A 13,402-nucleotide genomic window follows, 5' to 3' on the forward strand; every position below is an offset into this window, starting at 1 on the left:
TCAACTTATTCATTGATTTTGGAGTGCAATGCTTCAAATTTTTGTATAGCTGTATTTTTTTGTATTTTTTTTACAAGAATTCAAATTTTTTTATGCTACCAGAAAACTTGTTTTCTTAATGTTCTTTGATGAGAAGTTCACAACAATCCCACTACTTTTTAATCAACAAAGTGTTCTAGATTTTTTTTTTTTTTAACAGTCATTTTCATCTCTGAATAGATATATTTCCTTGTTTCAGTCATTTGAACCGAAAAATGCGATTGACGTGATGCAGACACTGATAGTGGTTGCGTCGCAGGAGTTTGAACTGTCGCTGCAGTCCAGTGAAGGAAGTGACCAGCTCGTCCACCTGATACGTCTGATGGGCTCGCTGCAAACCAGCCTCCTGTCCTGGTGCTGGCAGCAGATGTTGGATGATGATGAAGATCTCAAAACCACAGCAGTCGAAACCGTGGTGTCGTGTATGTTGTGTCACATAATGATGTGTTTATACTCTGTTTTACCCTTACTGTAAATGTTGAAACTTGTTGAAGATCTCAAAACCACCGCTATCGATACTGTGGTGTCATGTATGTTGTATCTCATACTGATGGGGTTTTTTTAATCTCAGTTTTACTATAGTGTGATGCATGTTTTGTTAGTAGTAGATGTTGGATGATGATGGATATCTCAAAGCTACTGCTGTCGATACTCTAGTGTCATGTATGTGCGGCATACTTATTTGTTTATACTGTGTGTTTTACCCATACTGCAGTGTGATGCTTGTTTTGTTGTTAGTAAATGTTGGAAGATGATAAGATCTCGAAACCACCACTGTCGATAATGTGGTCTCATGTACATGTATGTATGTTGTGTCACATATTGATGTGTTTATCTCTCTGTTTTACCCATACTGCAGTGTGATGCATGTTTTGTTGACAGTAAATGTTGGACAATGATGAAGATCTCAAAACCACTGTGGTGTCATGTACATGTATTTTGTGTCACATATTGATGTATTTATTCTCTGTTTGATCCTTTAAGGAATACTGTTTTGTGATGTATGTTTTGTTAGTAGTAGATGTTGGAGGATGTTGAAGATCTCAAAACCACCACTGTCGATACTGTGGTGTCATGTATGTTGTGTCTCATACTGATTTGTTTATACTGTATGTTTTACCCTTACTGTAGTGTGATGCATGTTTTGTTAGTAGTACATGTTGGAAGATGACGCAGATCTTAAAACCACTGCTGTCGATACCGTGGTGTCATGTACATTGTATGTTGTGTGTCATATTGATGTGTTTACACTTTTACCACTTCTGTAATATGATACCTGTTTTGCTTTGACTGTAATGTCATTATTGGGTGAACAAGAATTAATGTCAGTGACCATAGCAGTCTTTTCTTTTATGCAATTAGCAATGATTTGGAAAAAAACCCAGGAAAAAATCTAATTGAAAAAATACATTTCTAGGTGTTCTTTTTTTTTCTTTCTTTTTTGGTATGTAAAAAATCTAATAAAAAAAGATGATGGGGGGTGGGGGGGTGTTGAGTGTAAGTTAACCCCATACACTACAGTTTACTTTGATGGAAATATGAAACCAAACAACTGGTAATCTTTTAACAAACGTAACCTAATAGACTATGTATTAATCTAATCTGTTTTAGATGCAGTTCAGGTGTGTGAAAAGGCTGTCCAGGCTTGCCAGTTCTTGATGAAGAAAAAAAAGCATCAGATTGTAAGTCATAGACGCGATGTGCTTCCAGAGTAGGTGGTGAAAAATTAACACCTTACTGTCAGTTTTAATTATTTTGAATGGAAACTGATTCATTTACAGGGCTCACACTGGAGCAAATTTTGTTTTAGCCATTTTTCATATATGTAGAGTATTTTCTTGAAAATTAATAAGATGTGATGACTTTAAGGAATATTTCATTAGCCAAAGATTACATGTTGTAGCCACTATGCATGGAGAGGGTGAGCTCTAAGGTTCCATGTGTTATATTTTATTTGTAAATATAAAAACCATCTTAGCGCTAAAATCGCTTCGTAGAACTTTTTAAACTACCTCTACTTAGTTTAACTTACAGTCTGGAGAGAGGAAACCCTCTGCTCTATTTGGGCTACTTCTATTAAACAGTAGTAAGGAATATATTATATGCATTTTCCTATAGACAGAAAAATATATAACAGTTGTGGTACGCTGGTTGGGATGGAGCCTGAGTCTGTTGAAGGCAGTTGATCCAGTGATGTAGGTGTCTGTTTTAGCAGGTTTGACTCATGTTTACTATTGTTACAGATAATTTGATTTCTCTTTATTATTTTTTAGGAAAAGCTCATCAAAAACCTTCAGCCTACGTTTCTGTCCTCGGTGGTTCGGCAGCTGGTAAATGTTATGTTCAGTCATATTCTTATTATTAGTCTCCTACGTCCCACCCACATATAGTTGTCCTACTAACTTTGGTTTTGCTGAAATTTTGTGTATAGCCTTATCATGTACAGTTACAGATCAAGTTTGACTTTCATGGTGATTTACCTATTTTTGACGTAGTTACGGCCCTTGAATTTAGGAGATACATTTATTTGTTGGATCCAGTAGGAGACATGCATTGCTTTAGCAGTTCTCTCAAAGGGATTCTTTTAATAAAGACATTATTGACCAGTGCATTAATATCTGTTATCATATCACTTAGGTGCACTTAAATAATTGCCGGAGCCCATTTTCTTTGATAATTGCTTTTAGGGATGCTTACATTTTGTCTGCTAGGCATTGTAATCCAGATTTGAATGTAATAGACAAAGAGTTATGTCCCTTTAAATATGTCTTCTCTTTTTTCTTTTTTTCTTTTTTTTTTTTTTTTTTAGTAGTTAAAGAATTTTAAGATGATGGAAAGTATTATGCATGTGGGGGGATGGGGTGTTTGTTTTTGGGGTTGTTGTAGGGGGGTTTTGTAGTTTTTGGGGTGGGTTTTTTTTAATTTATCATCTTAGTGAGCAGTGTTAGTTTAAATGCTTTTATTTTATATTACTAGGTGTTGATACTGAACTTCATGGGTAAACAGTTGGGCCCCGGCGCCCAGGTTACACTGCTGCACAACATGAAGGCGCTGTTAACGGAGCTCACTGATCTGGCAGGACTGGTTCCAGACCAATTCCCAAAGGTATGTTCAAATTGAAATGGTTTTAGTGCGATTTCAACTTGATATTAATAATAGTGATCAGATTCCAGACCAATTCCCAAAGGTATGTTCATATTAAAATGGTTATAGTGCAATTTCAACTTGATATTGATGATAATGATCATAAATTGTTCTTGTTTTTTTGTTTTTGGTTAAATTTTGATTGATGTTTTTGTTAAATGATATTTATTGATATTTTATAGAATGTTTTAGGACCTATATTTTGATTGATGCTATCATACAATTTCTCAATGTTTATTTTTATTTTTCTTGTAGATTGTGTACTGTTAGATAGAATGTGGGTGTGTGTGATGGAATATAGCTCAGTAGTAAAATGAACACTTGAGGTGCCCTGAGATACCTTGATGGATAATATAAGACTCCATCATATGCGGTCATGTGGGATAGAAAAAGTACACCTGAGGTGGTGAAAATTTCGACCTGGGATGAGGTTTGCCGAGTCCCATGGTCGAAATTGTTATCACAAATTGTTAATTTTGTTAACCCCATGCCAACCATTGCCCCACAACTGGTACATAACAATCTCCCTATTAGTTATTTTTGTTTTTTTTTTAATCATTTACTTGGCTGTTTGTTTGTCATAGATTAACAGTGAAAACTGGGGAGACATGTATGCAGATGACATCACACTGAGAACATGGGAAATAGAATCACCACACAACTATGACAACAGCTCACACATTAGTCAGGTTTGTATGGTTATTAAAATACATGACTATAACAACAGCTCACACATTAGTCAGGTTTGTATGGTTATTAAAACACACACAACTAGGACAACAGCTCACACATTAGTCAGGTTTGTATGGTTATTATAGGACAACAGCTCACACATTAGTCAGGTTTGTATGGTTATTAAAACACACACAACTAGGACAACAGCTCACACATTAGTCAGGTTTGTATGGTTATTAAAACACACACAACTAGGACAACAGCTCACACATTAGTCAGGTTTGTATGGTTATTAAAACACACACAACTATAACGGCTCACACAACAGCTATAACAGCTCACATTAGTCAGGTTTGTATGGTTATTAAAACACACACAACTAGGACAACAGCTCACACATTAGTCAGGTTTGTATGGTTATTAAAACACACACAACTAGGACAACAGCTCACACATTAGTCAGGTTTGTATGGTTATTAAAACACACAACTAGGACAACAGCTCACACATTAGTCAGGTTTGTATGGTTATTAAAATACATGACTATAACAGCTCACACATTAGTCAGGTTTGTATGGTTATTAAAACACACACAACTAGGACAACTATGAAATATAAGAATCCATTATACACCGTCGTTTTGAAAGTGCTGTCTTGACAAGAGACATTTTGTTACCTAAAAAACCTCAGTTAAATTTTTAAATTATGATTTCTGGGGGGGTTTTAGTAGTTTTTTCCTTCTTTTTAATAAATAATTAATTAATTAAAAATAGGAGAAATAGTTCAATATAAGTTATATATAGTGACTTACTAGCTGCTAAAATCATGTTTTGGATTATGATAGATGAATTTATTTTAATTCTGGCTAAGTGAAAAACATTTTATTTTAAAGTTGTTTAAGATCTGTTGAATCTCAGTTTACATGCATTATGTTTGTCAAATTTTTCTATGTCATGTATTTGGGGTTTTTTAATGTCATGTTTTTATTGTAGGTGTTTTCCTGTCCTGGGGCTTCCAAGTTTATTGTGGATTTTGATCCACGGTGTGAGACAGAGAGGAGGTAAGGCTTTAATGTGTCCAGAATGTATTTTCATTGATTTCAGTTAATCATTTAGAGAAGGGGGTGGGACATAACCCAGTGGTAAAGCGTTCGCTTGATGTGCGGTCTGTCTGGGATCGATCTTCATCGGTGGGCCCATTGGGCTATTTCTCGCTCCAGCCAGTGCACAACGACTGGTACATCAAAGGCCGTGGTATGTGTTATCCTGTCTGTCGGATGGCGCATATAAAAGATCCCTTGCTGCTAATCGAAAAGAGTAGCCCACGAAGTGGCGACAGCAGTTTTCCTCCCTCAATATTTGTGTGGTCCTTAACTATGTTGAGTGCGTCGTTAAATAAAACATTTCCTTCCTAATAATTTACTGTTTTTATGGGGTTTTGTTAATAAAAGGTAACATTATTATATCAGTTTCAATTTGCACTAAATTTGGAAAAAGGATTTACAACGATCAAGATTATAGTTTTAAGTCAGTGATCAAAATAATTTATGTTACACACCAAATAGTCATACGTTAAATCTTCGGTCCTTTCTTTCCTTTTCAAAATCTTTTTAGCAAGTTCACAGAAAATAGTTAAAAGAGTTACTCTTGTCAGTCAGGTATTTTAAATGACAGCACATTATGCTTCAGGTATTTTTCTTTTTAATAAATATTTTCTTTCTTTTTTTTCTCCTATATTAGTCTATATAAATTTTATTTATTGTTTGCAGGTACGACTACCTTGAATTTACTGATACCAAAGGGATGAAGATGAAGCTCGACCAGAAAGTTGGTTCTCCGAAGTGGCCCAAACAGATCGTGTTTAGTGGACCGTACCTTCACTTCACATTCCGCTCCGACAGTAGTAACACCGAGTGGGGTTACAAGTTCAAGGTGAAGAAAACACAAACTTTACACTTTACATTCCATTTCGACAGCAGTAACACAGAGTGGGGTTACAAGTTCAAGGTGAAGAAAACACAAACATTACACTTTACATTCCACTTCGACAGCAGTAACACAGAGTGGGGTTACAAGTTCAAGGTGAAGAAAACACAAACATTACACTTTACATTCCACTTCGACAGCAGTAACACAGAGTGGGGTTACAAGTTCAAGGTGAAGAAAACTTGCACAACAAAACTACTTTAACATATTCGCAGACACAAGATAAAAAGGAAGTAATTATGGGATATTAAATAAGCTTCCATTTCAATGTTTTCATATAAAGTTTGTGGAAATAATTTTCATTTGTCACATGCTGTAGTGTATGGCAATGAGGGACATAACCTTGATATGAAATGGTTTCAAGTTTACTATATTATTTATCACCCAATAATCATGTAAAGAAAGTGGTCCAGTAAAATGTTTACCAGAAAAGTTGAACTTTGTTTTTGTTTAATTACAACACTATTGCACATTGTTTTATTAATCACCATTTGCAGAATTTTCTGGTGTTAACCTCTTGTGTCAGTCTAAATTTAAATCAATGTTTCCCACACTTTTTAAATAAGTAAATAATCTAGTAGGCAGCTACCAAATTGTTAAACAATATTTCCTTCATTTAATTATGTCCTGTTGCACTGTTAATATGCTTCTAACCTCTTTTTCTTTATTTTTTATGATCTGATATTTCAAATGAAACATCTATATGAATTTGCTTTTCCAGAACGCAATATACACCAATTTCAAAATTTTAAAGGTATACTGATATTAGTTCAGTAAAACCTTTCAAAACTGGACCGTCTGTAAAACAGAATTCCCTCAAAATTAGAAATTTTTCATGGTCCCTTTTTAAAAATAACTGCAAAACGGAAAGTCTCTAAACTGGAAGATGTTAAAACTGTGCTTCATATGGTATACGCTACATATTTTTTCTCAAAATGGAGATATCTTCTTTTGAAAATGAACTCATCATGTTCTGTTCCACCACTTCCAGGTGACTGCGAAGGGCTGCCCGGACGTCCCTCTGTCGTGGCCGTATGACCTGCAGCTGGGCCTGTGTAAGCTGTTTGGAGGTCTCTGCGGTGCTGTCCTCTCATCTAACCCAAGTAAGAGTCGTCCCTCCACACTAAACATTTTCGCTGTTTAATTCCAACCTGAATTAGTAACGGGATGTAGGTCAGTGGTAAAGTGTTCCACAACTGATGTAACAAAGACTGGTATGTACTATCCTGTTCGAGGGATGCTGCATATAAAAGAGTATGCCATTTCGTGACAGCAACAGGTTTGTCTCTCATTATCTGTGTGGTCCTTAACCATATAACGGTAAATAAAATAAGTTGAGTGCTTCATCAGATAAAACATTCCTTCCTTCTTTGTTGAATTAGTATCAAAATGTTTGAGAGGTTTAGAATTTTACTCTAAATTTCTATTTCTTTACCTGTGATATTTATATTTTTACACTTCATTTGAATGTAACTTTTGAATTTTTATATCAGTTTGCTAATCACTTCATTCATGTACTTTCCTTTGTTTAACTGATATATTCTTTGTGTTGGAGTGTCGTGAAGTATTCATTCATTCTAACCTTCAAAATGTTTCACGACAATACTAAAACGTTTTTTCTTTTTTTTTGTCTGTAGAGAATTTTTTTTGCACTTATCTGTTTCTTACAAACTGTATTTTTAATTAATTAAAAACAAAATTGTTAGATGAGACCCTTTATTCTGTGTATGTGGTGAGACTGGGAATCTTTTATAGGTAAACCATGTGTTGTAGTTTATTGTTTATATACCATACTGAACAGCCATTAGGTTTTATGATCATGGCAAAAAAAAAACCATGCTGTTGAAAAACAAATCAAATAAGAGTCCACGGCAAAAAAAAAAGTGTTACGGAGAATTAAAAACTGCAGCAATATCCACAGTATTGGAGGGGTTGTATATTTGATACCTAATAGCCACCACCATTAAACATCCATCCCTTCTCTATAATGTGGAGTACTGTCTGGTTCAGTGTCAATTCTCTTATTTCAGTTGTGCCAAATAGCAATCTGTCGAGTCTTGATGAAACTGGTGATCAGGATATACTCCGAAGTGAACTGTGGACGTCGCTGTTCCGAGGCGGCTACCAGACGGGAAAATTGCAGAGAACTCTGTCGGGGAAAGTGGTCAGTTCCTTATATAGTCAGTTTGCATCAACTGGATGGTGTCGTAATGTAGGAAGCTGTGGTTAGGGCTTGCCTAGCCAATAGACATTATAAGATTTAGCAGTTGATGTAATTTGAGAAAAAATTAAACTTAAAAAAAACCCACTTGATTTTTATATTTATTTATGATTTGGAAAATCTTTTCACACCTCATAAAATGATTGGAGGAGGAACATAGCCCAGTGGTAAAGCATTCACCTAATGCTCAGTCATCTAGGATCAATTCCCATCAGTAGATCCATTATGCTATTTCTCATTTCAGCCAGTGTTCCACAACTGGTGTAACAAAGACCATGGTACATACTATCCTGTCTATCATGGTGTATATAAGAAAATCCCATGCCAATCAAAAAGAGTAGCATGTGGAATGGTGGCAGCGATTATTCTTCTCTCATAATTATCTGTGTGGTCCTTAACTATAATATGTCTAACAACATATAACCATGAATAGAAATGTACACAAAATCTCTCTTTACTCTTCATCAAATGACTGACTGTGTTTTGTTTTAGTTCACCGATGAAGCAGGCACATCTTTGACATTCATCATGGACATTGTCAACAAGGACTCGCCAGTTGCAGTTCAGTTTATACAGAAGTGTGTTTTAGTTTTTTTTTTTAAATGTGCAAATATATATTAGTACCATACATACCGGTATATAATATTAATATATATTAGTGAGGAGGAGGCAATTATCTCATGAAGCACGTTTTCCAGATTTTAGCATAACTATTTATTTATTTAGCTTAATATCACTAAACCAAATACGAACACCACTGCTGTTTCATTCAAACTTGTGATTATTTTGCCATTAGTGTGTACATTCAGCTGCCTTAATTTAACTTCATTTTATTTCAACTTATTTGCGTGCTTATATTCAATTAAGGTTCAAGCACGCTGTCCTGGGCACACAGGTTAGTTGTTAGTTGATTAGTTGGTTAGTGGTTAGTGAGAGAGAAGAGGGTGTAGTGGCCATACACCTACCCATTGAGCACTTAAGAACTCGCTCTGGGTTGGAGCCGGTACCTGGCTGCAAACCCTGTACCTACCAGCCTGTAGTCTGATGGCTTAACCTCTGTGCCACCGAGGCCAGTTTGATTTAACTAACAAGACTTCGACCATGTAGACATTGTTGAGTGAAAATGGGCAAAAAACTGTCTTTTGACCATTAATTGGTATGTAATACATTTTTAAGTTACTTAGATTAGCAGCTTCATAGGGTAGGATCTAGTTCAGATGGCAGAGGTCCCATTCTCTAATTGGGTTTTTCCCCCCATCCCAAACAGTGCCCCACAAATGGTATGTCAAGGGCCATGGTATGTGCTGTCCTGCCTGTGAGAAAGTCATTATAAAAGATGCTTTACTGCTAATGAAAAACTAGGTTTCCTCTATATGTCAGAATTACCAAATGATTAACATCTGATAACCAGTGATTAACAAATCAGTGTGCTCTAGTGGTATCGTTGAACAAAACAAAGAAACAAACTCATCTAAAAGATAGTGAAGAATGGTGTTTCACAGAAATATTTTTTTTTTTTAAATATGGATGACCCTATTCTAAAGTGTTTAATAATAGAAGTTTAGTCAGCATTTTAGTTTTCTTGTAACCATATTGCATCACAGCAGTAAAGATCTACCTTGTTACAATTGGGGATTTTTATCATAGGAAAAATGCTTCAATGTCAGAGTACTAATACTGTGGAAAACAAAACATCACTGCTTGATATGGGGGGGAGTGACTTGGTGATAGGAAGTTTTTTTGTTTCACATTATTTTGTATGTTTATCTAATAACAGGCATTGGTAATACTGTAATACGGTTTTCTTAAGCACATTTTTAAAATCAAGCATGAAGGTAATTTTATTGTGGATTTTTATTTAATGTTTTTACTTTCCAGATGCCAAGAAAACCAAGTTAAGGTGCCTATGTTTGATAGTGAGGAAATGGACTCTGCCATTCTATCTGTGTTTGCAGCCCTTCTGTGGCACACCCAACAACTGCGGGAGGATATAAAGAAGTACTGTAAGTCAGCTTGTGGTTGCACACCACCGTTCAATTTTGCATGTATTTCAAAACAGTTTCTATGTCAGAATGTATTCTGTGAAAAATGCAATAATATTGAGATGACTACATGATTGCTACTGCATTAAGCTGCTGCAACAAGTAACAACACGACAAACAATTGTGTGGTGCCTTAATATGTTTGTAGCAATCCCTATTCTTCCAGTCAGTGATTGTTTAGAAATGTAAAACATACAGAACATACAGAGAGATCTTAACATAAATGTCGCATGTTAAGCAATCTCTGCTGTCTAAAACTATTAATAAAAAAAAAATTCTTGCATGCATTAATCCCACCTGTCATCTTATGTGCATTCCTCCCTCAACCAATTCTTTGGAATGGTCCAAACATCCAAAAAGCTAAACAAATGGCTAGTGTCAAGGGTACACATTTTTCAGTCGTGGATACCCCATTACTGGCTTCCATCAATTACATTGTGAAAAGGAAGAAGAAATCATATGACTTAAAACAGGTACAGGGGGGGGGGGGGGGAGGAGATGCACTTAGGTGAGAGGTCAGGTTAAGTATTCATAAAAATAAAAAAAATAGTTTTCTTTATTATAAAAAATAAAATTTAATACATTTATATTGAAAAGAAAATGACAGGTGAAAAATATTTTGAATATTTATTTTACATGACAGATTTTTATGTTTTATTTGTAGATTTTGTGGTAAATTGAAATACTTTTAATGTATGAAAGCAATAATTTTGCTGGTACATGAGTTATTTGAGCAGAATTCAGATATTACCTGAGCTCATCAGTTGAGTGTTGTTTTAGTTTTGGCGAAGGGTGATATGACCATCCCAGAAGGCATCTACCAGGCCTACGCTACTGCAGATTCTCTCCGATTACCTCTCGTGAGTAACACATCCATGTCACACACACACACACATAGACACACACACCATGTACACCACACATGCACACACACACACATACATACACACAGAGACACACACACATACATACACACAGAGACACACACACATACAGACACACAGACATGTACACACACATAGACACACACCACATACACATATACACACACAGACACACACACACACACACCACACACACACACACACGGAGACTGAGACAGATAGGTAAGTAAGGGTTTATTGGTTTTTTCTGAAGGCCAGGATAATAATTGTACAATATATCTTTTAATATTTGGTGAATTGTTATTTTTTTTTTTTTTAATGCTAAACTTTTAAATTTAAAATAAAAAATTAGATTTGGTTTTGATAATGGCTTACTTCCAGAATTTATCATATGGATGGAGGTTATATTTAAATATAATCATCACCTTCAAAATAAAATTTTAAAAAAAGTCATTTAAATTCTGTATGCATGGGGGGGGAATGCATCAGGCATAAAATAATAATTCTATTGTGTCTCTTTCCCCCCAACCATGTATTGTACTATTGATTTCTGTTTGACCTAATTAACTTAGTTATGTTTTGTGTATTCGAAACTCTGTTCTGGTGCAGAGAACATGTTCCTAAATGTTTTCAATAGACAAGAATGTGGTTTTGAACATGTTCCCATTCTCAAATCCCACACTTACTTTGAAAAGTGGTATGACCAGAATGAGTTTCTCGGCTATTCATGAACACAGTTTAGAATACACAGTATGAGTAGTGTTAGCAGGGCTTCTAGAATTTTATAAAAATCCACTAGCCATGGAATTGGTGATTTGAAATATGTACTAGCCATGATTAAAAATTCACTAGCCCTACTTTAAATAAATACAATTTTACTAATAGTAATGATCAGATACATCACCTAAAGAGGGAGATAGAGCTTAAAAATCCTTAGATTGGGGGTGGAAAGAAGGGGAAGGATATTCATATTTACAAAATGTGTAAATGCAGCATTTGACAAGGGTTTTTTCCACTAGCCGTCGGGCTAGTTATAGTAGTTATTTACTAGCCCAACACTGAATATCACTAGCCATGGGAGTGGGGCTACCATAATCTAGACGCCCTGAGTGTTAGACATCTTAGGCTTGTATTTGAATTTCTTGGTTTTCAACAATTACCTTTCTTTTTAAAAACATACAAAATACTCCTTGCAGCAAATTGCAAAGATTAGCCTATGTGGTGTTAGCATGTTTCTTTATTCGTTTTCTCTATTTGCACTCATCATGATGTTACTCTACAACACTCAATACCTAAAATGTGATGTGTGTTGATAAATATTCTTTTGCTTTGTTTTTAACATTAAGGCGAGTCAAAAACAGGCACAACAAACAGCTGAAGATGGAAACACTTTGCCTGATGATGTTAACCCAGGTATATTTTATTAGCATTAACAGTTAATATCTATCTATATCAGTGTCTTTATTTTCTCAAGAGTGTGTGTGTGTGTCTCTGTGCGTGCATGCATGTGTGTCTGTCTGTCAGTCTGTCTGTCTGTTTGTCAGTATTCTAGTACCAAGGTTTTCATGTTGGTATCTTGCTTTTTATCTCTTTTCTTTCCCTCTTAGCTCTCTCTCTTTATCTTTTTTTCTTTCTTTTTTTGTGTACTTTTGTATTAATACTTATTTAGCATATTCTTTTTTGTTTAAAGTCAGTCTATTGATAAAATAATTAATGCTATTTGCAGTGTGCTTGTTTATTATTATTATAATTTTGATGATTATGCATAAAATATAAGCTTGGCATTTCACATCTTAAAAATCAAAGAGAACCCAAATTCTTTTCAGGAGTAATTACAAATATTTTTATATTCATTTTGTCTTATACATTATTATTTGTTTGTACACTTTGTTTTTTTTAAAAGCATGTATATTACATATTTTATTCAGTATGTATTTGAATATGTTTTGTTTTTTCTTTCAGTGGTCATATGCAAGGAAAAAGCAACATACTTATTAAAATTTGCAGGTTTAACCAAAGTTCAGTTGAAATATGAGGTATTTAATTGTGTTGTAGTTGACAAGTTTCTGACTGCTGATTTCAATGATAAATTTGCCATTGACTTGGTATAAGTGGAAACCTTGACTGTAAAATAAGCTTTTAAATTAATGTCTGTAAATGTGTATATAAACACAATAACTGTTATCCATTTAAACAAATCTCATCTTTGTTTTAATGTAATAAATGTTGATGTGAATAGATCCTGATTGGCTTTCAAGTTTGTATTGTTTGTTAGTAATTTTATCAGTATTTTTAATGCTTTTTATTTTATTGCCAACATTTGTATTTTTTACATTTATGTTTTCCATTGTTATTTATTATTATTTCGACTACAATTTTATTTTATTGTTAGAAAATAGATTTACCGGTGCA

General features: G+C 34.6%; 1 protein-coding gene across 1 annotated transcript in view; it reads left to right on the plus strand.

Moving 5' to 3' along the window:
• LOC121380225 (zinc finger ZZ-type and EF-hand domain-containing protein 1-like) overlaps positions 1 to 13,402 on the plus strand; it is a 104,797-nt gene that overhangs the window by 39,089 nt on the left and 52,306 nt on the right. The window contains exons 31-44 of the mRNA XM_041509046.1: positions 239 to 461; positions 1,651 to 1,721; positions 2,313 to 2,369; positions 3,016 to 3,144; positions 3,768 to 3,872; positions 4,851 to 4,918; positions 5,627 to 5,789; positions 6,835 to 6,946; positions 7,874 to 8,007; positions 8,557 to 8,642; positions 9,943 to 10,067; positions 10,887 to 10,966; positions 12,337 to 12,403; positions 12,953 to 13,026. Coding sequence (XP_041364980.1) covers positions 239 to 461; positions 1,651 to 1,721; positions 2,313 to 2,369; positions 3,016 to 3,144; positions 3,768 to 3,872; positions 4,851 to 4,918; positions 5,627 to 5,789; positions 6,835 to 6,946; positions 7,874 to 8,007; positions 8,557 to 8,642; positions 9,943 to 10,067; positions 10,887 to 10,966; positions 12,337 to 12,403; positions 12,953 to 13,026 — 1,494 coding nt within the window. The remainder of the gene's footprint in view (positions 1 to 238; positions 462 to 1,650; positions 1,722 to 2,312; positions 2,370 to 3,015; positions 3,145 to 3,767; positions 3,873 to 4,850; positions 4,919 to 5,626; positions 5,790 to 6,834; positions 6,947 to 7,873; positions 8,008 to 8,556; positions 8,643 to 9,942; positions 10,068 to 10,886; positions 10,967 to 12,336; positions 12,404 to 12,952; positions 13,027 to 13,402) is intronic.

This window comes from Gigantopelta aegis, chromosome 8, assembly GCF_016097555.1.
Source record: "Gigantopelta aegis isolate Gae_Host chromosome 8, Gae_host_genome, whole genome shotgun sequence".
Classification (NCBI taxonomy): domain Eukaryota; kingdom Metazoa; phylum Mollusca; class Gastropoda; order Neomphalida; family Peltospiridae; genus Gigantopelta; species Gigantopelta aegis.